This window comes from Glycine max, chromosome 9, assembly GCF_000004515.6.
Source record: "Glycine max cultivar Williams 82 chromosome 9, Glycine_max_v4.0, whole genome shotgun sequence".
Lineage (NCBI taxonomy): Eukaryota > Viridiplantae > Streptophyta > Magnoliopsida > Fabales > Fabaceae > Glycine > Glycine max.
Genome location: NC_038245.2, coordinates 11,898,495 through 11,923,642, shown reverse-complemented (window position 1 = coordinate 11,923,642; position 25,148 = coordinate 11,898,495). Strand labels below are relative to the sequence as shown.

The following is a 25,148-nucleotide window of genomic DNA, read 5'->3' as shown; positions in this document are numbered from 1 at the left end:
CTTTCTCCAATATGGTAATTCTACTCACTCCTCATTATGTTCTTCTTCCATTTACAACACCTTCTTCTTCTTCTTCTTCTTCTTCTTCTTCTTCTTTCTCAATGATTTCACTTCTTCCATTTTCTGTTTCTTCTTAATTTTTGTTATGTAGTTAGTTTTTTTGTGTTTTTAGTGATACTAATACATTGCAATGTGACCTTCTCTTTTATCTGAAATTCGTTGCCCCTATAGATCCATGGTGGGATTATGTTGACTTTGAGTTTGACTTTTGGCGTTTGAAAAAGAAGAGGTTTGTGTCTAAACATTTCATTATGCTTTGTGTTTTTCTTCTCTCTAATAATAATAATGTATTTGTTGATGCTATTGCTTGTAAAAAAAAAAACTACATACTAACATTAGCATTTATTCCTTCAAATCTCTACACACATAGTTTCTAAATTATACTCTAACCCCGCATATATGTTCATGAAGCAAGTTGAAAAGTTGTGACTTGATGATAATATTGCTTACCAAAATATATATTACATTTTTAATAAACTTACAATTTATTATATGTTGAAATAATGATAAATATGCTCAAAAAGTAGGTTTCAATCGATATATAAAATATGTTGTAAATAAATTCTTAGAATTATCTTTTAAATATTAGCTTGTCATTATATCAATTTTTTAAAATATTTTTACTGTCAAATATCAATGTACATTGTGATATTTTTTTTTATAACTAAATTGTCTTTGTGAAAGTGAATAAATGTTTGGTTTGCCTTTTTTTCAATGTTTTTTCCACTTAATTCCTCACTTAGTTTTTTTACCATCTTATTGAATCTCCCAATTATGAAGCAGCTTGGATATTCACTCAGATAAAGGCCAGTTAATCAACTATATAAAAGGAGAACAAAGACCAGTAATTTGGTAACATTTATCATTTTGTCTTTTGATCTTGATAATGTGGATTTATGAAAACTATTGCTTGCTACACTTGTGTGTTCAAACTAAGACATCATTTCTATTGTTAGCTCTTTTTAGGTATTTTTGCCACACTTGTTTGTCCAAACTAAACATCATTTCTAATTTTCTATACTTGATTAACTGACACAACCCACACCATCCCAAGTGGTTCAGAATCTCACCAATTCTGCACAACCAACAAGAAATGGTGGTGGAACCCAACCTAATGAGCAACCAAAAGCCGCAAATGGAATTGCAGTTGTAGCTCCAGGAGCTAACCCTAGTCTTCCTCCCCAAAATCCAACCAAAAAGCAGAAGCCAAATGCAAGTGGAAAAAGGAAAACTTCTGCAGCTTGGGACCACTTCAACATTCTTCTTGAAAATGAATTATAGGAATAAAAAACAACTTGTAAATACCGTGATAAGAGATATTTGTGTAACCCAAAAAAACATTACAATTCTAATATATTTAGTCATTTGGCACAATGTTCCAAATATCATCATGTTGTCATTAATGGCCATAACCAAACAACTTTAACCTTTAGGAGTGAACAAGTTAATGGTCTAGTGGCTACAAGCCAAGGATTTAATTCTGAAGCTTATAGAATGGCATTGGCTATTTTTGTGATTTTAGATGAGCAACCATTTATGGTTGTTGAGGGTGAGGGTTTTAAACACTTGTGTGCATAGTTGTAGTCCTCATTTACTGTCCCATAAAGATTCACATTAGCTAGGGATTGTTTACAATTGTATATGGATGAAAAAGGTAGGTTCAAGAGTGTCTTTAAGTCAGAATGTGCTAGGGTAGCCCTTACCACAGATTGCTAGACTTCAACTTAGAATTTGAACTATTTGACAATCATTACTCACTTTATTTATACTAAATGGAAATACCAAAAGAGGATTATTAGTTTCACTGTAATTCCTAATCACAAAGGGGAGACAATAGGCAAGAAATTGGAAGAGGTGCAAAGGGATTAGGGCATTGGAAATATGTCCATAATAACAGTGGATAATGCATTTTTTGATGATGTAGTTGTGTTACATTTAAAAAAAAGATTAAAGATTATGGGGGGAGGAAGGGTAGTTATGGATGGTGAGTATCTTTATGTTAGATGTTGTGCCCATGCATTAAATCTAGTTGTAAGTGATTGTTCAAAAGGAAAATAGAATTCCCTTACAAGCGTTTGAAATGTTGTTAGATTTGTAAGATCTTCACCCCAAAGGTATGCTAAGTTTCACAAATGCATAGATTTTCTGGTATTGAATGTAAAAAAATGGCATGTCTTGATGTCCTGACAAGGTGAAACTCTACATTCTTTATGCTAGATGTTGCTAAGAAGTATCAAGTTGCCTTTGAAAAGCTTGTGGGTGAAGACCCACATTATCTAAACGTTTTTTTAGGGCTTTTGGTCCCCCAATTGAGGAAGATTAGAACAAAGTTCAAGCTTTGACAGGTTTTTTGAAAGTTCTCTATGATTCTACTAATGTGTTTCTTCTCCCTCTTTTGTTTCTTTTGCTTCTTCTCCCCCTTTTGTTTGGCAGTTGCTTCTTCCTCTTTAAGTATGAGAAAGAAATCATCTCTAAATTCGTTATCAAACTAAATGTCCATTGGAGTTTCAGCAAAATTCTAAAATAAGAATTCCCCAAAGATTTTCCATCTTTTAGCTTCTCTTTCAGCATGAGCCCTATCATGAAGAGCTTCAGCAAGTGTCTCCCTGGTTCTGAGCAATGTTTTCTCAATAAAATTGACACACTCCTCGGATGAAGGAGGACCATCATAAATTCCATGGCCATATCTTCACAACAGTAAGAGGAACCTCATCATCAGAATTCACTTCTTCAATAATGGGTTAACTTGTTGAATGAAGGTGAACATGAAGTTTGGAATCTCAATAGTAAAGGAGAAATTACGCCCAAATACAACTACAATGTCTATCTTCCGTTGACAAACGCGATTGGATGGTGAATCAACCATAATGGGATTGTAATTTATAGTCTGATAGCAGCATCTTGTCTTGTGATGAACTCCATCTGATGGTGGCTTCTCCTCAAGTTCCAGACTAGAACAATGGACTCCTAGTTTGTAATACCTTTGCAAAGCTTGCTAATCTCTACTTGTAAGCTCCCTCTTCTTATGCAGTGCAGCCACTTCATGCTTGAAGAGTCTGTCTGGTCTTGCTTTATCACAGAGTGTAAGAGGTGCATCTTCAATCAACTTTTCTTTGCCTTTGTAGTAATCTTCCTTAGGAAATATAATTGTCTTGTGCACTACTAATTAGAACTTAGTTCCAAAATGTGCAAGACACAAAAGCTAAGAGTCAACATGAAAGGCATTTTCACATTCAGTCTCTGTAGGCGTCTGAAGGAAGGTTGCCTTACCCTAATTTCTACTTTGTATTAGTCAGGCACAAACGCAATTGTGGGCCATAATACGAGAAATCCCAACCTGAGAAGGTTGGGCTCATCTTAGGATCTTCAAGATAGATGTCCTCTATATGGAAGGATTCCTCAGACTAAGCACGATTCCAGGGAACAACCACGTTAAAGGCTGCCATCAGACCAAGAAGTTGTTGTAGGTCTAAAGTAGAGAAGGGCATTTCATTAGAAGTAGCCTCTCTTCTTCTCCAATGTGTAGCTCGATTAAACCTTCTTATTAGATGGTCTATGTTCAAAGATGATGTTGTTGAAGTTTGGAGGAGAGACATTCCTTGAATGATACTCCTTATATGAGTCGCTCTTCCAAAGTAGTTGGAAAAACATGGAACTCTTATTCCTTTAAGGTCTCAGAAAAGGAGTAAGAAAAGGGATCAATCTTTTGCATCTTTTGGTCCAAGCGTTGGGTGCCAAAATTCATCTTCTCTCTCTATCTACCCTTCAAATAGTATGTATCCCTTGAAGCCATGATAAAGTCTGTGTTGTTGTCTAAAGCACACTCAGGTTGATTTTGAGGCTGAGGTCTTGATGGCAACAACCAATCAATTGAGTCTCCGTCTTGTCTGCTCAGATGTTGATGCATTTTGTTGAAGATGTTAGTTAAGAGTTGAGGTGTAGAAACAGTATCAACTCTTTTCTTGATCTCTAGTCTAACCTTCATTGCATCAAAAGAAACAAACTTAATTAGTTGCCCCATAGATGTTTTCCAGTCTTGAGATGTCTGCTTCAGACATAGTTTGAGAAAGCAACTCATCAACAATAGCTTCATCTTTAGTTGTGACTGGACAAAGCTGTAAAGGTGCAACCCCAAGGTCTGTTTCAATAGTACTTGATTCAGTAGCATCAGACCCTTGCAATGATACTTCAATAATAGACTGAAGCATTGCAACATCTAGAGCCTCCATTTTTCCCTCTACTATTGTCTCTTGAACCATAGCTGGTTGGAGCTCTGCGTTTCTTTCAATAGAAGCTACAAAGAAGATCTTAGCACTTGTTTCCAAAGCTTATTAGATTTTGGCATCCAATTCAACTTTCTGCAACTCCTCCTCAAGCGCAGCTTTTATAGCCTCAAGCACTACTTTGTCAGGTACATGGTCACTTGCAATTTCATTCCTTAGCTCCTTGTCCCTTGTCAAGATCTTCCAAGATACTATTATAACTTCTTTAGGAATCTCTTCTGAAGCCTATCCTTCAAGGGTAGCAGCCTTCTTTTTTGCTTCTTCTTCTGCTTTCTTCTTCATGGTCTTTTATGCTCTTGTTTTCCTTTTAGCATGAAAGAGGACATTGTTTGGCCTTAGCAAGGGCAATAGCTTTAGCCTTAATGGAAGGGGGTGAAGCAGATTTGGGTGTTGGTTGAGAAGGAAAGACTAAGGATGGTCAGGGTAAGAGGGTGAGATAGATTTACATTGGGAAGGTTCAGTGTTTTGAACAAGTTAAAGAAATGGTGGTAAAGGTTCAGCTGATGGTTGGGTTTGGAAATATTTGATTCTAATGGTAGGCTTTTTAGGTTTAGGTGTATGATCTCAGTCTAATTTTGAACCCTTTTCTCCTTTTGGGGTCAAATGGAGGTTAGGTTTTAGGATTTTTGGCTAAGGTTGGGGGTTTAGGGTCAGAAGACAGAGGGTGGTATTTTCTTTTAGTGGGTAGCTTGTGTCAGGGTTGGCTTGGCTTGGCTTGCTCCCCCTACGTCTGTTGAGTAGATGCTCCAAACTCAAGATCTAAAGGATTAGCTTGAGTTCCTATTGTTTAATTAACATAAGACAGATGAGTCTCAATCACCTCCTACTTCACTTTCTTCTTTATGTGCCTTTACACATACTCAGGGAATTTTCAATAATTCCCATTTTTACAAAGGCTGCCCTCTTCAGTTGAGTGGCTCCAGATGATGGCACCATTAAGGAAACCTTCATCCAACTAGCCTCAAAATCTGGGTAAAGAACCTTCCATAAGGAATAAGATTCTTCTTCACCTTGGGGTTGAACCTGTCCTTGAAGGCATCCATCTAGTAAAAGAAGATGATCTCAAGAAGATTCACCTTCTCCACTACCATGATCTTGTAGACGCACAAGCGGTATTTGTCACTAACACAGTCTCTTGATCCTACTATAGGCATAATTATATTGAAGATCATGTTATGAATCATTCTACACATGTAGGTCAAGTTTGTTGTTCTCAAGAAGGTGTTGAGAGCATTCTTATCACTTCTATCTGGGTAAGGCTTTCCATAGACCAACTTGTCAATAGTTTCTTAGGTTATCTCCTTCTCCCAGTCTTTGCTTATGGTAAGAGATTCAATAGCACATCCAGATGTAGCAACAATGGTGGTTGGAGAGATCACCACCTGAGTCCCAACAATAGTTCCCTTGATGCTAACTCCATCTTGCCTAGTAGTTCCTTAGAAGAAAGCATAGAGGCCATAATTCCAAATGCTGAACTTTTTCAGAAAAGACGTCCAACCAACCATGTCAAAGAGTCCCTTCACATCAAACCCTTGGTCCTTCAATCTTTGGAAGTTTATCCACTTCCAAGGGATTAGGAAAAGCTTGAGTTGCATCTTCAACATTATTGATGTAAGGATGCCAACAAACTTGTTCTTCTTTGGAGGTGCTATTGTTCACAAAGGGTTTTGAAAAAGAGAGAAAAAAGAAAAAGTTGTTGAAGCCTTTGAGTTCTCAGACAATGATTTTGCACAAATACTTCTAAGAGTTCCTAAAATTTTAGGAACTTCTCTAAGTGCCCGTGTTTGCCTTTTCCAATTTTTCAAAAAGAAAGAGAGAGGAAGATTGATGTAATGACTCAAATATCATTAAATATATTTTGAAAGCTGCTTTTCAACCATCGCAAAAATTGTTATGCACGTTTCTCAATAAAAAAACTGAAACGCTTTTGTCTTTGTGAACATGTTTCCTCTTTTGTCTTATACTTCAACAAACATTAATCCTAACATATTAATGATAAAAGAATAAGATGATGGCATTGTGTGAAAGAATGTTTCATTAATCTAATAAACTAATCATATCCAAATGTTCCCTTATACAGAAGAAACATTCTTCAAACAAAGGCTTCGTGAAGATATCAACCTATTAATTATCTGTGTCTACAAATTTTATATCAAAAACACATTTTTGCACATAATCACGAATGAAATGATATTTTATCTTGTTGGATCAAGTGGCCTCGGAATAATTAAGAAGAAGGGGGTTGAATTAATTATGAACATGTCTTGACTAATTAAAAATCTATCCTTCTTAATGTTACTAGATTCAATTAGGCTTTTACTACAAAGTTAAGAAAGTAAAAGCGACAATTAAAAGTACACAGCGGAAATTAAAGAGTGTAGGGAAGAAGAAGACAAACACAAGATTTATACTGGTTCGGCCACAAACCGTGCCTACATCCAGTCCCCAAGAAACCTGTAGTTCTTGAGATTTCTTTCAACCTTGTAAAATCCTTTACAAGCCAAAGATCCACAAGGGATGTATCCTCCCTTGTTCTCTTTGAATAACCAAGTAGATGTACCCTCCACTTGAACTGATCCAATAGAGACGTACCCTCTCAGTATAACAATCCCCAAGTAGATGTACCCTCTACTTGTACCACAAAGGATGTACCCTCCAATGTGTTGGGACAAAGAATTCTCAGGCGGTTAGTCCTTTGAGATCTTTTGTTTAAGGGGAAGGGAAGAATCAAAAGAATTCTCTGGCGGTTAGTCCTTTGAATCTTTTGGCAAAGGGAGAAGAGAGACACAAAAGAATTCAGGTGGTTAGTCCTTCTATTCTTTTGGCAAAGGGAGAAGTGAATGAAGAAGAATAGCACAAGTTTTTTATCAAAGAACTTTTCTTGAAAGAGAAAAGATTGAACAAAAACTTTTAGAAAGATGAAGAGAAATGAATTAGAAAGTTCTGTTGAAAGTGTTGAAAGAGATGAAAGAAGATATTGAAATATTATTGAAAGATTGATTAAAAATAGATTAAAAGATTCATGCCATGGTCAAATATTTATAATCTCTTGATGACTCAAGTTAAAGTTTGTGACTCTTGGCAATTTCTTTAAAACTAGTCACCTTAAAAATTGTGACTCTTTTGAAAACTAGTCACTTAAAAGGTTGTGACTTTTGAAAAAATCTTCAGAAACAAGTCACTTGAAGAATTGTGACTTTTGGAAATTTATTTTTCGAAATCAGTCACTGGTAATCGATTACCATTATAGTGTAATCGATTACACATCAAAATATGTGACTTTTCATGTTTAAATTTGAAAATCAAAATGTTTAGAAACACTGGTAATCAATTACAGGTATTGTGTAATCGATTACACGAGTTTAAAATGATTTGAAAATGTTTAAACACAAGTTGTGACTCTTGAAATTTGAAATCTAACATTTTAAAACACTGGTAATCGATAACTACCTTCTGGTAATCGATTACTAGAGAGTAAAACTCTTTGGTAATGATTTTGTGAAAACTTCTTGTGCTACTCAATGTTTTGGAAAACTTTTTTAGTACTTATCTTGATTGAGTCTTCTCTTGATTCTTGAATCTTGATCTTGATTATTCTTGAATCTTGATTCTTGAAACTTGATTCTTGAATCTTGAATTTTGATTCTTGAAACTAGATTCTTGAATCTTTGGAATTTTCTTAACTCTTGATTCTTTGGCATCATCAAAATAACCTTGGAAGACATTGCTTCCACATATCTCAATATGCTTAGCCTTTGAATTTTGTATGGGATTTTTAGTTAGGTTGATTACACTAGAATGTCACAATATACTGGTATATTGTTTTCAACACTAGAGTAATCTTCCAGGTGATACTTTACCCATAACAATTATGATCAACAACTTGCAGTAGACACATATTCAACTTCAACTATAGATAGAGCAATGGAGTTTTGTTTCTTGCTTGCCAAAGATATAAGACAAGGTCCAATATAGTGACATCCTCAACTTGTGCTTTTCATTTCTACTCTATCTCTTGCAAAGTTTGCATCATAGTAACCTACTAACATGAAATCTTGATTTTTCATATAAAACAAACATTGGTTAGTGGTACTTACTAGATAACGTAAGATCCTTTTCATAATTTTCAAATGTAATTCATGAGGATCAGACTGAAATCTAGCACATAGACATACACTATGCATAATATTTGTTGGATCGAATGGCCTCAGAATAATTAAGAAGGGGGGTTGAATTAATTATGAACATGTCTTGACTAATTAAAAATTATCCTTCTTAATGTTACTAGATTCAATTAGGCTTTACTACTAAGTTATGAGAAAGTAAAAAACAGAAACAATAACTTAGACAAAAGTAAAGCGGAAATAAAAAGTACACAGCGGAAAGATAAAGAGTGTAGGGAAGAAGAAGACAAACACAAGATTTATATTGGTTCGGCCATAACCCGTGCCTACATCCAGTCCCCAAGCAACCACCGGTTCTTCAGATTTCCAATAACCTTGTAAAATCCTTTACAAGCAAAGATCCACAAGGGATGTACCCTCCCTTGTTCTCTTTGAACAACCAAGTGGATATACGCTCCACTTGAACTGATCCACAAGAGATGTACCCTCTCTTGTTCTCAGTATAACCACCCAAGTAGATGTACGCTCCACTTGAACTGATCCACAAGAGATGTACCCTCTCTTGTTCTCAATATAACAACCCAAGTAGATGTACGCTCTACTTGTACCACAAAGGATGTACGCTCCAATGTGTTAAGACAAAGAATTCTTAGGCGGTTAGTCCCTTGAATCTTTGTAAGGGGAAACAAAAGATATCTCAGGCGGTTAGTCCTTTGAAATCTTTTGTTTAAAGGGAAAGGGAAAAAGATATCTTAGGCGGTTAGTCCTTTGAAATCTTTTGTCAAGAGGGAGAAGGGAAGAAACAAAAGAATTCTCAAGCGTTAGTCCTTTGAATCTTTTGACAAGAAAGAAGGAATGAAGAAGAAGAATAATACAAGTTTTTTGGTCAATGAACTTTTCTTGAAAGAAAAAGTATTGAACAAAAACTTTTAGAAAGATGAAGAGAAATGAAGGAAAGAAATCTTGTTATGCATGAAAGGAATCAGTATTTGAAATTCGTGACATGGTCACATATTTATAATCATTTGATGACTCAAGTTAAAGTATATAACTTTTGGCAATTTCTTTAAAACTAGTCACTTTAAGAGTTGTGACTTTTGTGAAAACTAGTCACTTAAAAAGTTGTGACTTTTGAAACAATCTTTAGAAACAAGTCACCTTAAGAATTGTGACTTTTGGTAATTTATTTTTCAAAATAAGTCATTGGTAATCGATTACCATCATTACCATCATAGTGTAATCGATTACACATCAACAGATGTGACTCTTCATGTTTAAATTTGAAAATCAAAACATTTAGAAACACTGGTAATCGATTACAAGTATTGTCTAATCGATTACACAAGTTTGAAATGATTTGAAAATGTTTTATCACAAGTTCTTGAAATTTGAAATCTAACGTTTTAAAACATTGGTAATCGATTACATGATTATGGTAATCGATTACAGCTTTGTAAATCAGTTTGAAAACAATGTTGGCTACTGGTAATCGATTACTGCCTTCTGGTAATCGATTACTAGAGAGTAAAACTCTTTGGTAAAAATTTTCTTTTGAACAAAATTGTGCTATTCAATAGTTTTTGAAAAACTCTTTTAATACTTATCTTGATTGAGTCTTCTCTTGATTCTTGAATCTCAAGTCTTGATTCTTTACTTGAATCTTGAATCTTGATCTTGATTATTGTTGAATCTTGATCTTGATTCTTGAAACTTGCTTGACTCTTGATTTTTTGGAACTTGCTTGACTCTTGATTCTTTGGCATCATCAAAATAATCTTAGAAGGCATTGCTTTCACAATATCAAGTATACTAGAGGTCAAATACAGAAGGGAGCCAATCATACATTTGTAGATCGTCTAATCTACTGGTTTACCTAATTCGTCTTTGCTCAGAGGATTGGAAGCATACATAGGATTTTTCATAGGCTTAGCATCTTCCATTTTAAACTTCTTTAAAAGTTCCTTAGTGTACTTTTGTTGGTGGATGTAGATACCTTTGTTGTCTTGCTTGGTCTGAAGCCTTAGAAATAACTTAAGTTCTCCCATCATGCTCATTTTGAACTCACTCTTTATAAGATCAGAGAAATCCTTGCATAGAGATTCATTAGTAGCTCCAAAGATAATATCATGAACATATATATGAACTATAATGAAATCCTTGCTAACTTCTTTTGAAAATAATTGTATCTATTTTGTCTTTCATAAAGTCATTTTCTAAAAGAAAAGAACTCAGTTTCTCAAACCAAGTACGAGGTGGCTGTTTCATACCATACAGAGCCTTTTGAAGTTTAAAAACACGGTTTGGAAGTGTATGATCTTTGAAGTCAAGAGGTTGTCTGACATGCACTTCTTTTTCACTAAAGCCATTAAAAGAAAGCACTTTTGACATCCATTTGAAAAAGCTTTATGTTTTTATGAGCAACCAAGGTGTTAGTCGTCATTTACGACTAACTTTTGTATTGAAAAGTTTTATGAAATTTATGTCTTTTCCCCAATTTATGGTTCTTTTTGTAGGTTTGTATATATTTTTATGGTTAGTTTAATTTTTATGCAGTAGATATTCCTTTCATTGTGAATTAATGTGTTTTCAACTTCAGTTTCAGGTGAAAAGATGAAGAATAAAAAGGTTGCAGAAGCTGGTGTCTCGCTAAGCGAGGCATATGCACTTAGCGAGCAACATCCGCTAAGCGAGGCATTAGCTCGCTTAGCGAGTTAGGAGAATCGAGAAGAAAATCTGCCATGCATGCATTCGCCCAGTGAGTCATTTGTCTCTTCTGGCGCCCAGCGCGCCTGGCTCGCTAAGCCAAAAATCACTAACTCGCTCTTAGCGTGAAAATGGCGCTAAGCGAGCCTTCGAGGACAGAAAGCCCTTAAAAGCTGAAGTTGGTGAAAAAAGAAGGAATCTTTAGTTTTTGGAAGAAATAGAGATATACGTGAGAGACGCAGCAGGGCAAGGGAGCACCAAAAACCTCAGCTTTCAAGAGAATTTTAGTTTTAAGAGTGATTTCTAGGTTCCAAGAGGTGGAGGAGACATCCCCACCACTGTGTAATCTGAATTTTGCTTCCAAAAACCCCTATTGTAGTTGAAAGGTGATAACTTGCCATGGAAGGCTAAAGCTTTTGTTGGAAATTTCTGCTGAGCCTTGATGTAAATACTCTTTACTATCTATTTAACGTTGTTTTGATGTGTTCATTACTTTTATCTGCATTTAATTATTGCATGCTTGTGGACTGATCACCCATGTGTGTGTAAAGTTAGGATTTTTAGCATTGGAAAATGTTCTGAATCCTTAGAACTGGATAGAGTAGGGCTAGATAACTATATGTCGGGACACGAAGTGCAGGGATTTAGTTTTTAATATGCTGTAATCGTAATGCAATTTGTTTAGGATAAGTTCAACGAGACATCCTAGAACGAGGTTTAAATAGAATTAGTCCATTCACATGAGGAATCGGTGTTTGGTGTATTTTCCCTCAGCATAGAACACAAAAACAACCTTAAATAGAGAAAAACCTTTAATTGCATCAAGTTGCTTAGTAGAAGGACCCAACATTTTAATCATTTGTTTATCTCTCGCATTTAGATAGTTAATTTTGTAGTTATCTTTAGAATTGCAAATATATCCTTTGTTTATTTACATTTCATGGCTTTATACAAATGTCTACTTGTTGAATGAACGTTTTTCGGAATGAAACAAACTCCTTGTGATTCGATACTCGATTCTTACCATTTTATATTACTTGTGACTCAGTACACTTGCTGATAAGATTTCACAGTTGAACGAGAGTGAACAAAAGGCAAGCATGATACTCGGTTCAATACCTTTTTGCTGGTTATATTCCTTAACTTCTAACCTAGCTTTGTTTCTTACCACATTTCTTTGTTCATCCTATTTATTTATGAATGCCTATCTTGTTCCAATGATGCTTTTGTTTTGAGGTTTGGGAACAATAGTCCAGTCGTTGTTCTTGGTAAATTGGTGAAGCTCTTCTTCCATGACAATGATCCAGTCATCATCTGTAAGTGCTTCTTCTATGGTTTTGGGTTCTATTTCAGACACAAAATCACATGAAGCAATATCTTTGAATAATGATTTGGTCTTGACTTCTTTAGTCAAATCTCCAATGATCTGATCTTCTGGATGATGGTGGACAAACTTTCAGTCCTTCGTTTGTGGCTTATGATCTGAGGATCCTTCAATTTGAGGAATAATTTCATTAAAATTCTTATCAGACATTAGTCCATCATTGAATTTAACATGGATGGATTATTCTACAACTAAATTTCTAGTATTAAAAACTCTATATGCTTTAGAAGTATTAGAAAAGCCAAGAAAAAAAAATCTCTTTATCCACTTTGGAATCAAACTTAGCAAGTTGATCGTTAGTGTTCAGGATAAAGCATTCACATCCAAATGGATGAAAGTATGAAATACTGGGTCTTATTCCTTTCCATAGTTCATAGGGAGTCTTTTTGATCAATGTTATGATCAATATATTGTTTTGAACATAACATGTTGTATTAACTGCTTATGCCCAAAACATGGTTCTAGCCATCTCTTGCAGAGTTCTATGTTTCCTTTTAACTACTCCATTTTGTTGAGGTGTTCTCGGTGGAAAACAAAGTTGTGGAAAATATTATTTTGACTATACACTTGTCTTTGTTGAATGAAAAAATATAACCACTATCACAAAATTAACTTATGCTAAGCAGGTTATACTTTAGACCTTCAACACATAAGACGATTGTCCATGGAGGCTAGAAAGGGAATACAAATTTTACCTATGCCAGAGATATTTCCCTTACCTATGTCTCCAAAGGCAAATGATCCTCTCACATTTGGCTTTAGGTCTAGGAACATAGACCTTTCCCCTATCATGTGTCATCAGGATTCACTGTCCAAGTACTAGCTTAAACCTCGACCTTTTCCTACCAATGATATCTGCAACAGTTACTATTTGAGATTTTGGTACCTATATCTTTTTGGGTCAAGCATAGTTAGTAACCTTAGACATTTGTTTCTTCTTATGGATGCATCTAAAATTGGAGTGTCCAAACTTACCACAAAAGTCACATTTGTCTGAAATAGACTATGGCTTAGAGGATCTTGTTCCCTTTTCAAAGCCTAGGCCAGACTTTTCATAGAGATGTTGATGAAATTTCAAAGGAGTGGTAAGAGTCTTTGAACTTTCCAAAGTCTTTAGTGATGCATGCTACTTCTTCCCTCAGTTTTTCAACAGTGTAAATTTCATCAGTCTTACTGGCCAAACTCAAACTCTTTTCTAGAATTTGGATCTTTTTTTTAGATCTTTATTTGATTTCCTTAGTTTAGTGTTTTTAGAAGCAGAAGCTTTCAATTTTTCTTTAAAAATTTTGCACTGAGGGAAATCATATGACAATTCTGAAGAAGAACATCATAAGACATATCTTCTTCATCGCCTGATGAAACACAAGAAGAAGCATCAAATTTAAAGCAAGTTTTTACCTTAACCTTATCTTCTATATCTGGCATGAGACAAATATTGGCTTATTCTTCATCTAAACTACTACTCTTCTCACTATTTAAGTCATCCCTTGCACCTAAAGGAGTGTTGGAACTTTCCTTTCTTCTTCATCATCTGTTTGAAATTTTTGGATATGAGGTCACTTCATCATTTGTGGATCCATTAGAGTTGTCTAATCCATTAGATTCCTGCATCTGAACTTAGAGCTTCAGACAAGCTCTTCATTTCTTCTCTTTTGAAACTTGTCTCTTCAGATTTAAGGGTAGTGGAATTCTTCTTTTGTAAATGATCCTTATGTTTGAAGGTGAACTTCATGGACTCTTAGGATGCCCAGCAGCTCATCCCATGCAAGATTTTTCAAATCTTTTGCTTCTTGGATGGTTATGGTTTTAAGTTCCCATACTTTGGGAAAGTTGTCCAACACCTTCAGGTTTATTTGAGCCTTGGAGTATGTCTGTCCGAGAGCTTCTAGATTGTTTAGAAGAACTTGAAGTCTTCCAAACATGTCATCCACAAACTCTCCATCCTTTGTGGTGAAGCTTTCATGGTGTGTGGTCAAAGTTGTGGCCTTCCTCGGTATGACATCTTTAGTGCCTTCATAATTTATGCTCAATGAGGCCTAGATCTATTTAACAGTTCTTAGTCTGCAAATCTTGTTGCACTCATTTTTTTATAGGGCAAATGTTAGAGTATATATGGCTTTTGTGTTGAGCTCCATAATGGCCAGATCATCATCTGTCCATTTAGCTTTAGGTCCAAGAATGGGAATATCCCCATTGGTGATGATAATCTAGATTTTATATTGGGTGGACTTGATGTACATCTCCATTTTGTCCTTCTAGTAAAGGTAGTCTTCTCTAACGAAGCCTAGTGGTCTTGTGAGAGATGCTCCCTTAGTGATAAAACTTTTTCTAAAACGAAAACACGTTTATCGTTTGATGTAGATAAACCTAAAAATAGACTAAAAAAAGGTTTGATACAACCTCTATTAGACGATGAGATAAACAATTTTCTTTGTAACATCTAAAAGCAAATTCAAACCCTTTTTCAATTAAAGTAATAAAAGGAAGCACATACAGAATTATATTGGTTCATCTCAAACCCGAGACTACCTCCAATTCTTGGTAACTCACCAAGTTTCCACTAACTTATCAAGGTTACAAGTATTTTTCACTACCACTTCTAGCTCTTACACATGCAAGCTCTACCCCAAGCTTGACTTAAACCCAATATTCTTTGTCCTACCAAGCCACTACTAGCTCTAAACAAATCAATAATATTTGTTGGAAGTTTGCACAATGACTATTGTATGATTGTCTTATAGATGGATATATCACTCAACACTTTTAGTCTTTTCTCTAAAAGTTTACAAGGTGTTTTGAGAGCTTTGTATTTATACAAAAATATACAGAGAGCTCTTTACAAGAAAGAATAAATGAACTATTCGCAAGTAGATTTGTGTCTTGTTTTTTCAAAGCTTCTTCTATATATGGTCTTCATCTTCAAGTATTTGTTGTCTCACAATGGTTGGATTCTTTACTATACTCTTTGTCTAAAGTCTTGAGCTCGTTTGATCTTTTAATGCTTGCATTAAGTGCATGTCCTTTTTTCATGCAAAGTCCATGTTGATGGAATAATGTGTCTTGTACTTCAGCAGATAAGTCACTTCTTTCATCATAGCAGGTCTGCAACAGCAGAACACCCTTTTTTATGCGGATCAACATCTTCCAGATTGTGAACTCTATTTATTATTCATAGGGCTTTAACAAATCCTAGGAGAATAATTTCTGCATGGAAGAATCTCAAACACAAAGTATTAAATAAAGATCTTAATTGCACTACTTAAATGTTATGTCATATCTTCTTATGGATGCATCATTTGAAAATACAGACACAAAGATACAAATCTCAGACTCAACTTTTACCATTTGTATTTGTTTGTATCTAATCAAAATAATTAGGAGTCTTGATATGTCTTTAAGACATAAATATCTTTTGACTTAACAGATTTTATTTTTTATAATAAAATAAGAGAAAAAAGGTTATGCACTGATTGTGTAAAAAATTTTACACAGTCATCTAATCGTAACCCACCATGTATGGTAAGTTTCTTGACTTTTAAAATAATTATCTTAAAATAATTCAAATGATAATTTGTGACTGGATGACAGTATAAAACCATTTTATATCGTTAGGACATAGATATTAACCTCATAAAATAATATATATACTCAAACACATACCATGTGTAACCACTAGGGTCGGCCTAGAGTTGGGGGATCGAGATAGTATCCATGAGGTCCTAAGTTCAAACCTATTGTACACCAAAAACACATACCATGTGTGAAATAACAAAAAATATAAAAAAAATCACATATTTTCTTACAAAATAGGTATGAGACTAATCGAAGTAAATGGCTAAATGCATTATACACACATGTCGTTCTTCTTTATTATCTCTTTTTTTTGTTTCTTTAAAAATAGTAAATAGTTTCCTTCCTAAGCACCTTTCAACTTAAAAGAAATATATGGATATAAAATTTATAGAAATCTATAACATGCAAACATTTCAATATTTAGTGAAAAGAAAATTTTATCACAGGCAAAGCATATTATTACAAAAATTCCAAAAGGGGATTCCAAGTATTTGTAGGATTTTGAGCGGGAGCCTAATTCTACCAATATCAACAATAGGAAAGAAAGTTAATAAGTAAAAATGAATATCATAGAGACCCTCGACTCCTCCCTGACAAACACAAAATAATTACTATAACCTTTTCCAGTAAGACGGAGTTGTGCGGATATATTTTTAAGAAGTTAATGTTCTATACACTCACTCAGCAGCCTTGACACGATCTATGGTGCTTCTTGTTCAGAGTTTGAACCATCTCGTATCATATCAATAGCGCCCAAACAGTGTGTATGTGGTCAAACGAAACATACAATTTAGAGCACATTAACATTTCCTAGATTTAGTTAATATTATACAGAGCACTAATAAAATATTAGAAACAAGGGTCTATTATTGAAAACAACAAAGGTCCCAATGAACACATAGAAAGAGAGCAAAGTATATATATATATATATATATATATATATATATATATATATATATATATATATATATATATATATATATATATATATATATATAAGGAAAACAACACAATAATATTTGAAAGCAATCATGGAGTTAGATTCCACCAAAACCGTTTGTTCATACACAATCAACAAAACACAAAGACAATTTGAAGTTTGCACAATCAACATGGAACCAAAGCAATTTGCAAATAAAACCCAATTGCTCAATCAAAATCAAATAACCCATAAATAAATGTGGGGTTTCGGGATTTACCTTGGTGAATTGGTGTCGTGACAGAGATGAAACTAAGGTTCCAATTTTGGGGATTGAGAGTGAAAGAACTTAGGGAGTGTTTGGTAGGAAATTTTTTCTTCATAAAATTATATTTCTTGAAAATAAATAAAATCTGTTCAAAAGATAAGTTTTGCAAGAATAAAAAATTATGTTATATTTTTATTATTTATCTTAATGTAATAAGAATAACATAATATTTTTATCGTACTAAAAGAAAAATTAAGCTCAAAAAATAAGATTGTCAATCCACATGAAAAAGTTTTCATAAAAAAACTGTTTAAAAATTATTATTGAGAAACACATCAGTTCTCATAAATGTTAATTTTTTAAAATAACAAACATAATAAAATAAGATTCTAAAAAACTAAAAATTTCTCCTATCAAATGTGAATGGATTCAACAAAAAAATCGCAAAAAGTCGAGAGACTCAAAGTACCCAGAGAGACGAGAGAGTGCGCGTGAAGTCGCACTTTGATCAAGTCTCTATTTTGCGAAATTGAAATCCTTGCGTCGTGGTTGTGGCTGATACAATGAAGAATGCTTTCTTCAACCTATTAACATGGAAAAAAAGGATGGATTTAACTCTTCTCTCCTAAATTTGAGTTTGCAGTCAACATAGCCCATTTGTTGCAATACCGGTGTGGAAACGTGGAAAAGAAATCACCCTAAATTAAATAATTAAAAAAATAAAAAAGATTTAATTAAATTACAAAAAATCCATTAAAACAAGGAGGGAGACCCCATTAAATGACATGACTATCCGAACTAGATGAAAGTATCCTATTGAACCACATCATAGGGGATTTCAATACCCGCCGCATAAAAGTGGCACCAAAGGAAATGCCTATTCAATCACATAACAATCTCTGATATCCATCTACAGCCAATAAAATTTCAAACATATCCCCACGTGTCATGGCATGGCATTCCCATAACAGGACATCCTATTCCTATGCCTTCTCTCTCTCTCTCCACCCTCACTCACTCACTCTCTCATCCACTCTCCACCACCATGCCACCAGCCGCAGGAGCCATAGCCTTACACTCCTCCCTCTGCACCATCTCTTCCGACAAACCCTCTTCTCCACTAAGATCACCCTCCATCCACGTGTCCCCAAAGCCCAAAAGCCTCCTCCAAAACCACCCCTTATACACCCCAACCCACACAAAACTCTCCCTTGAATTCAAAGAGAAAATCCTCTGCCTCGAGGTAATGGGTGTTGATGCAGGCAAAGCACTGTCCCAAAACCCTGACCTACGCACAGCCACCATGGAATCCATCCACTCCATCATCTCCTTCCTCCTCTCCAAAGGCCTCCAAGAAAAGGACTTGCCCAGAATCTTTGGCATGTGCCCCAAGATTCTAACTTCTGACATCAAAACTGATCTCAACCCAGTTTTTGATTTCATCTTGAGTGAACTCAAAGTCCCTGAAAACAGCTTCAGGAGGGTTGTTAACAAGTGCCCAAGATTGCTCACATCAAGTGTCAAAGACCAGCTTAGGCCTTGTTTGGTTTACTTGAGGAGACTAGGGTTCAAGGATTTGGGGGCATTGGCTTATCAAGATTCTGTTTTGCTTGTGTCCAATGTGGAAAATACCCTCATTCCTAAACTCAAGTTTTTGGAGACTTTAGGGCTTTCCAAGGATGAGGTTAGGAGCATGGTGTTGAGGTGTCCAGCACTGCTCACTTTCAGCATAGAGAATAACTTTCAGCCAAAGTATGAGTTTTTTGCTGGAGAGATGGGGAGAAAATTGGAGGAGCTAAAGGAGTTTCCTCAGTATTTTGCTTTTAGTTTGGAGAACAGGATAAAGCCTAGACACATGGAGGTTGTGCAAAGTGGGATTGCTTTAGCTTTGCCAGTGATGCTTAAGAGCACTGATGAGGAGTTTAGGGAGCTGGTAAAGCAGGGGGGTGGTTGATTGCCTATAGTGGGGAGCATTCTATTATGTCAATGCATATAGTTTCCCAATGAAGTTGAAATATTTGATAAAAGTGTTTACATGCTTTTGTATTTTTTACTTCCTTAGTACAGAGTTCTTATGCGAAATTACTGATACATAGTAGTAGTTGTTTCAAATCTCTGGCTGCCCTTTTTATGCTATTGACTATATTGATGATAACGGGAAGCAAAGGTAAAATAAGTTTCAAGTAATTTCATATTCATCAATGGAACTTGGAAATTTTATCATCTAGGTTAGCAGTTAGAAAAACAATTTCTGCAAAATTTTAATGAACTTTCACAGACAAGAGATCAACAACAAAGAAAATATTACATGATGTAGTAGGCATAAGAAGTTTCATATTTTCCTGTCAATAGTTAATGGATGTAAGAGTGAAAATTTGAGTTGTAGTCCGAGGACTTGTTCAGTGCAGTAACTGATACAGGCTACATGAAAATTTTCAATTTTACAATTTGATCATATATTGACCCTCTGATGTACGAAAAAAAGGCTTAAGGAATCCTTATCTAGCAGAAAGAGCTCAAAATGTAACAAAAATTTGATTTCTTGATTTCATGTCATCATATACAACTGATTTTGATGATACTGGGAACAAAAGTTGAAATAGGTTTAAGTAATTTCTTACTTTCTTTTAATGAATGAAGTAATTTCATATTTATCAATGGAACTTGGAAATTTTATCATCTAGGTTAGTAGTTAGAAAAACAATTTCTGCAAGAATGGAATTTAATTAAGCGTTCGTCTAAAAAGAAAATATTACATGTACATTATATAAGTGTAAGATGATGTAATCCTATCTCCCAAAGGCATTGGATAGAAATTTCACTTCAAAGTTCAGACTACATTTGAGATATGAATTTCGTGCCTTTTATCTCCCTCTCCCTCAACTCATCTTCTCTTACCTTCAAACACTTATTCATGACTTCCTATGGTGATAAACTTGTTCTTGACTCATCTTCTCTTTGAAGTAGCGTCTTCAATCACCTTTTTTTTTCTTCTTCAGTCCGTTGCCATTGATCTTCAAGAAACAAAGAACTTCATTGATAAAGAAGATTCAAGACCTACAAGCTCTACATGGAGTTACATCATAAGAGATTTCATACTTTCCTATGAGTAGCCAATACGTGTAAGAATGGAAATTTAAATGGAGGTTACAGTTGGATCCAGGTCTTGTTCACAGCAGTAACTCAGGATATCAAATATTCCAATTTTACAATTTGACCATGTGTAGACACACCAAGAAATCTCTGCCGTAGGGGAAAATGACAAGAAATCTGAGAGTATGTATAATAATTGATAAGCTTATCTAGCAGAAAGCTCAAAATGTAGATGGGCTGCAGTTGATGAGATCTGAATTGAATAAGGCTCCAAAAGAATGACAAAAAGCTGATTTCTTGGTTTCATGTCATCATATACCAATCAAATACTGAAAATCTGAAACCAACCTAATAACTACCTGTTAACTACTTCCAAAATAATGCCTACCAAATTATCAAACAACTTATGGTACAAACACAAAACAGCAGATCCATCAGTCAATTGTTTGCACAAAGGACATGCTATTTTCAAATTTCATATACATCATGTATTTGCCGCATGGAAATGATCGCTTTTGTCATTCCAAATGTCTATCTTGATGTCTGTCCACGAGCTTTAAACCAAAAATGAGTTATCAGGAATTGGAGTCGCCTACTGTTTATAAGGAAACATCTTCAGAAATGAACCCAGTCCATGCATCCTGTTCCAAAGAAGATATGAACTTAATTTCTGCATTGATCCTTAGCCAATAATTAATCGCCTCTGAAACAAATAATGGTAGATTTTATGCATATATGACATATTTCACATACCTGAAGAATGGAGAAAGCCTTCTCTGCAATATACTTTTGTAGGAGTGTCGCTCCTCTTTGCTGCAGTTTGTCAGGGTGAAGGCATAATCTTGCTTTCTGATAGGCCTTCTTCACTTGTGAACTTTCTATTAGGTTCGGAAGAGGAACAGCATACCAGCCACTCTCGGACCATAAAATCTGTTAGAGAAAACATAAAATTATGCCAATTCTCCTGTTATATGCATACTTTCAAAGTGGTATAAAACTACAAAAGATTCAATAAATTGTCAATGATAAGAGATGAACAACAAAGAAAACATTACATGATGTAGCGTTGAAAGGAGTAGCCGGATGTCAGTTTCCTTGCCAGATGACCACAATCTTATATCTCTGTCCAACTTCTCTGTTTCTGTTTGTACCTATAGAAACAACAGAACAATCAATATAAAAACTTTTATTCTCAGATAAAAGAAATGAAAATAAAGGAAAATCCTAGTATGAAGTACAAACAATGTACTTTACAAGGTTGACATGTTATTTTTGACAGGAAGTAGATCGTACCCCCGTCACACTTATACTCATTTCTAATCACAGTTTTATTTTTGGTTCTCTTCCTTACATTTAGTTTTTTATGGACTGTTTTAATCACATCCTATCCATATAAGATACAACTAGAGCTAATTTTTATAATTTCTTTTCTTGAGCAAGTATTGTTAACAACCTATAAAATGATCTTGTCTAAATGGAAGTTGTCATCAAACAATACAAGTATTTATTCGCTTCTAATTTAAAATTACTATTGAAAATAGCTTCTAAAGGTCTTACAGACAAATCTAAAAGTTGAGGCAGTGTCATTACAAGCTTTGTACCATAAATATGATGCACATGCTTTAGTTACTGACACAGCAATGCTTATCCAATACAATACAATACCTTCGAAGATTTAACTTCTATTCCATCACCGTGGCATTCATCTGCATCAGACCTTCCTGCATTATATTGTGCATGTTTGAATTATTTTATTTCCGAGATAATTTTTCTAAAAGAAAAAGCAACCATTCTCTTACAGGTAAGCTGCAGAAAGAATGCACAAAATTTTATTAGTCTGGTTAAGACAATCACCTTCCACCCTTGTAGTAGTTTGCTCATTGCCTTCATTTCTCGAGCTTGATTCTTCATCAGAATTTCGTGATTGAAACTTCTCCTTAGCCCATGCTATTGCCTCATCAATGTCTGCTGTTCCACAACTTTCCTCTCTGAGATTGGAGTTGACCTCTATGACATAGGAGCTCATAACTTCATCGTCGTCGTCATCATCCTGCTCTATAACCAGTTCTGGAAACAAGTGATCATGGACTGAAGATTTGGCCTCAGGTTCTTGACAAAGTCCAGAGACGGCAGAAAATGGGGAACTGAGTTCCCAATCGTCAGCAGATATTTTCATGCTTTGATATGAATTGGATTCGAGACTAATAGTTTCGGGCGAGGAGACTCTTCTGGAGAATCCCAAATGAGAACTCTTGAAGCTCTCCTTGTACTCATTGTCCTGAAACTGATTTTCAAATGACTGACTATTGCATGGATAAAATGGCCCCCCTTGTTTAATTGGGTGTTCCCCTGGCATCATAGTGGTTGAGTTCCATCTGCACGGGACATTGATTGGCCTGCAACAATCACTAAGAAGCCTCAGAATTTCCATAACCAGACTACTACAGTTTAAAACACATTAAATCAATCTTTTAAAAATTGGTCTGCGAATGCAATTGTGTTCACAATGTCAAGGTTTTAGGGTCTGTGTGTCTGTGACCGCAATTGCAGCCACATAGTCGCATTTATTGATGCGGTCCATAAAACTTTTTCATAATATTAAGGATTGTGCAACATATTATCACAACCATAATTTAAAATCTTGCTTAATATTTCTACCAAAACACCCTGCCTATTGTGGAAAAAATCTATCTAGCTGGAGAAGAGAACAAAGCAACATGAAACCATGAAGGACAAACAAAACTTGCATGAATGATTTTGGTAATTGCTAATTCCTTCGCCAAAGGGAAAGGTGAAGAGTGAAGAATATAAAACATGGGTTATCTGAAGTGTCATAGATCAGTAAAACATACTTTTCAAACAATTTAGTTTGTCTACTAACTCATTCAACATCATAAATGATTAAATATCATATTTATTTCAAACTTTAGCTCCCAAATTTACTTAAAGAGAAATACAAGTCACATATTTTCTTTAGCACACTTTTTTTATATATTTTCATTTGGTACAATTAGCATGCTCTATTATCATTGACTGAAATTTATCAGAAATATTAAAAAAAATTTAGTGAGTCTCCTTATTTAATGAACTTCCCTAATGATTCTGTAATTTTAAATCAATTTTAACCACCAAAAAGAGTATAAAATCAATTTCACACTCCCAGTCACATAGAGAGTACAACTGCAATACAGCTAATCAGAGAGGGCAAAAATGTCAATTCACAATATAACAGACCGAATCTCAAAAACAGTTGGTTGGGATTTCATTTCAGTACCTGAGCTTGGAAGCAAAGGCAGACAATGCCGCGTCATCACCGGCCGACGGCCGGAGAGGGCTCAGCTCCTCGGAGCTCAACGCCGACGACGAATTCGACTTCGATTTAGCCTTCGACTGCGGCCCCGATCGCTCCCGCGACCGCCGGTCGTCGTCCGACCCGAATATGTCGTTGTAGAACGCCTCGTTCTTCGCCGGAATCCGGAACACCGGCAGGCTCCGGCCTCCCTTCGCCGGTGCCGGAGACGCGAACACCGGCGGCCGGAAAATCTCCTCGTAGAACGAATTCGACCTCGAGAATTTGTGCGCCAGGAGGCTCCTCGGCGGGCCGCCAAATACGTCGGCGAAGTCGTCGGGGTCGAGGGTTTCCTGCTCGCCAGCGCCGGCACCGGCGAAGATGGAGAGGCGAGTTCTGGCGGAGGAGCGGTCCTCCATGGATCTCCGGCGAGGGAGGCCCGGCGTTTGGCCCATTCGCATTCTCCATGACTCGTCCATTTTCCGGCGAAATTTCCAGTGACGTTCTTCTTCTCTCCACTGACCGGAATATTCACTAGAAGAAACAAAGTGTGGGTGATGCTTATATATAGAGTGGAGGAACATAAAACAAAAAGATAATGAAAAAAGTAAAAAGAAATACAGTTTTGTGAAAAAAAAGCCATTGATTGACTTTTACTCTTTTTTTTCTTCTCCTTCCAGCTTTAGTTATTTTCTAATAATCAATTAGGTCATGTGCACAGTTACTACCATTGATTGCATGGGATCTAATGAGGATTTAATGTTACAACAGTGTTTTAATTTATTAGTGATTTCAAGTTTCATTTTTAAAAATGTGATTGGGACAAAAAAAAATTATAATGCTTCTTATAGTTTATTTTTATATCATAAATTTTATAAATTAGAGTACATATGAAAAATTTATACTCTTCGTCAATTTCTTAAATAGACATTTTTAATATTATTTTCTCTCATTTAAAAGTGCATTCACACATTATTACATAATTAATAAAAAAAATCTTTCAATCATCTCAAACTATTATTATTTTTCCTGCCAAAAAAATATTATTATTTTATTTTTCTCTTGAATCTAATATTCTAAAGCACTTGTTTTTCCAATTTTATTTTTATTTTTATATATAAATTGAATTTTTATATTTTTTCAAATAATTGTCAATAATTAAATAATCTTATATCATGATTTAAATTGTTTATAGTAAGTCTAAAATATAATTTATATATTAAAAATTATTTATTTATCATAAGTTTTAATTATAATATAAATTATGATCTTAAACAAATTATAATATAATTTATATATTTAAAAATTCTCATTTAATATAAATTTTAATCATATAAAAATAATTTTTATCTTTCAGCAACACACAGGATGAAATACTAGTAGTTTTATAAACTTGAACGAAATTAGTCAGATGTTCAACATTGTATCTAGGCACTAGAATCTTGGACATA

At 34.9% G+C, this 25,148-nt stretch overlaps 2 protein-coding genes across 3 annotated transcripts; one reads left to right on the top strand and one right to left on the bottom strand.

The window, feature by feature from the left end:
• The first annotated feature begins 18,105 nt into the window (after positions 1–18,105).
• On the top strand, positions 18,106–19,406 carry LOC100788221 (transcription termination factor MTEF1, chloroplastic). The gene has a single exon (XM_003533801.5). It carries the CDS (start codon positions 18,301–18,303, stop codon positions 19,267–19,269), a length of 969 nt encoding a protein of 322 aa, XP_003533849.2. The 5' UTR covers positions 18,106–18,300; the 3' UTR covers positions 19,270–19,406.
• A 683-nt stretch (positions 19,407–20,089) lies between these two features.
• Positions 20,090–24,250, bottom strand: LOC100813550 (uncharacterized). Of its 2 annotated transcripts, none has more exons than XM_006587061.4 (6): positions 23,683–24,250; positions 22,263–22,816; positions 22,074–22,129; positions 21,464–21,559; positions 21,162–21,338; positions 20,090–21,049 (listed from the first exon to the last, which is right to left on the bottom strand). In XM_006587061.4, exons 1-6 carry the CDS (start codon positions 24,174–24,176, stop codon positions 21,008–21,010), a joined length of 1,419 nt encoding a protein of 472 aa, XP_006587124.2. In that variant the 5' UTR covers positions 24,177–24,250; the 3' UTR covers positions 20,090–21,007. The 2 variants fall into 2 exon arrangements, with proteins under 2 accessions (XP_006587124.2, XP_003535035.3); XM_003534987.4 differs by having other exon boundaries at positions 22,263–22,804; positions 23,683–24,248.
• Between the last annotated feature and the right edge of the window lie 898 nt (positions 24,251–25,148).

What these genes read in the sequence shown, in the direction of transcription:
- LOC100788221 (XM_003533801.5), top strand. Translation starts at nt 18,301, where the DNA reads ATGCCTTCTCTCTCTCTCTCCACCCTCACTCACTCACTCTCTCATCCA.
- LOC100813550 (XM_006587061.4), bottom strand. Translation starts at nt 24,176, where the DNA reads ATGGACGAGTCATGGAGAATGCGAATGGGCCAAACGCCGGGCCTCCCT. An exon ending in TCCTTTCAACGCTACATCAT is followed by an intron (nt 21,339 to 21,463) that starts GTAATGTTTTCT and finishes TTTCTCTAACAG; the next exon opens with ATTTTATGGTCCGAGAGTGG. An exon ending in AGGCTTTCTCCATTCTTCAG is followed by an intron (nt 21,050 to 21,161) that starts GTATGTGAAATA and finishes TCTTTGGAACAG; the next exon opens with GATGCATGGACTGGGTTCAT.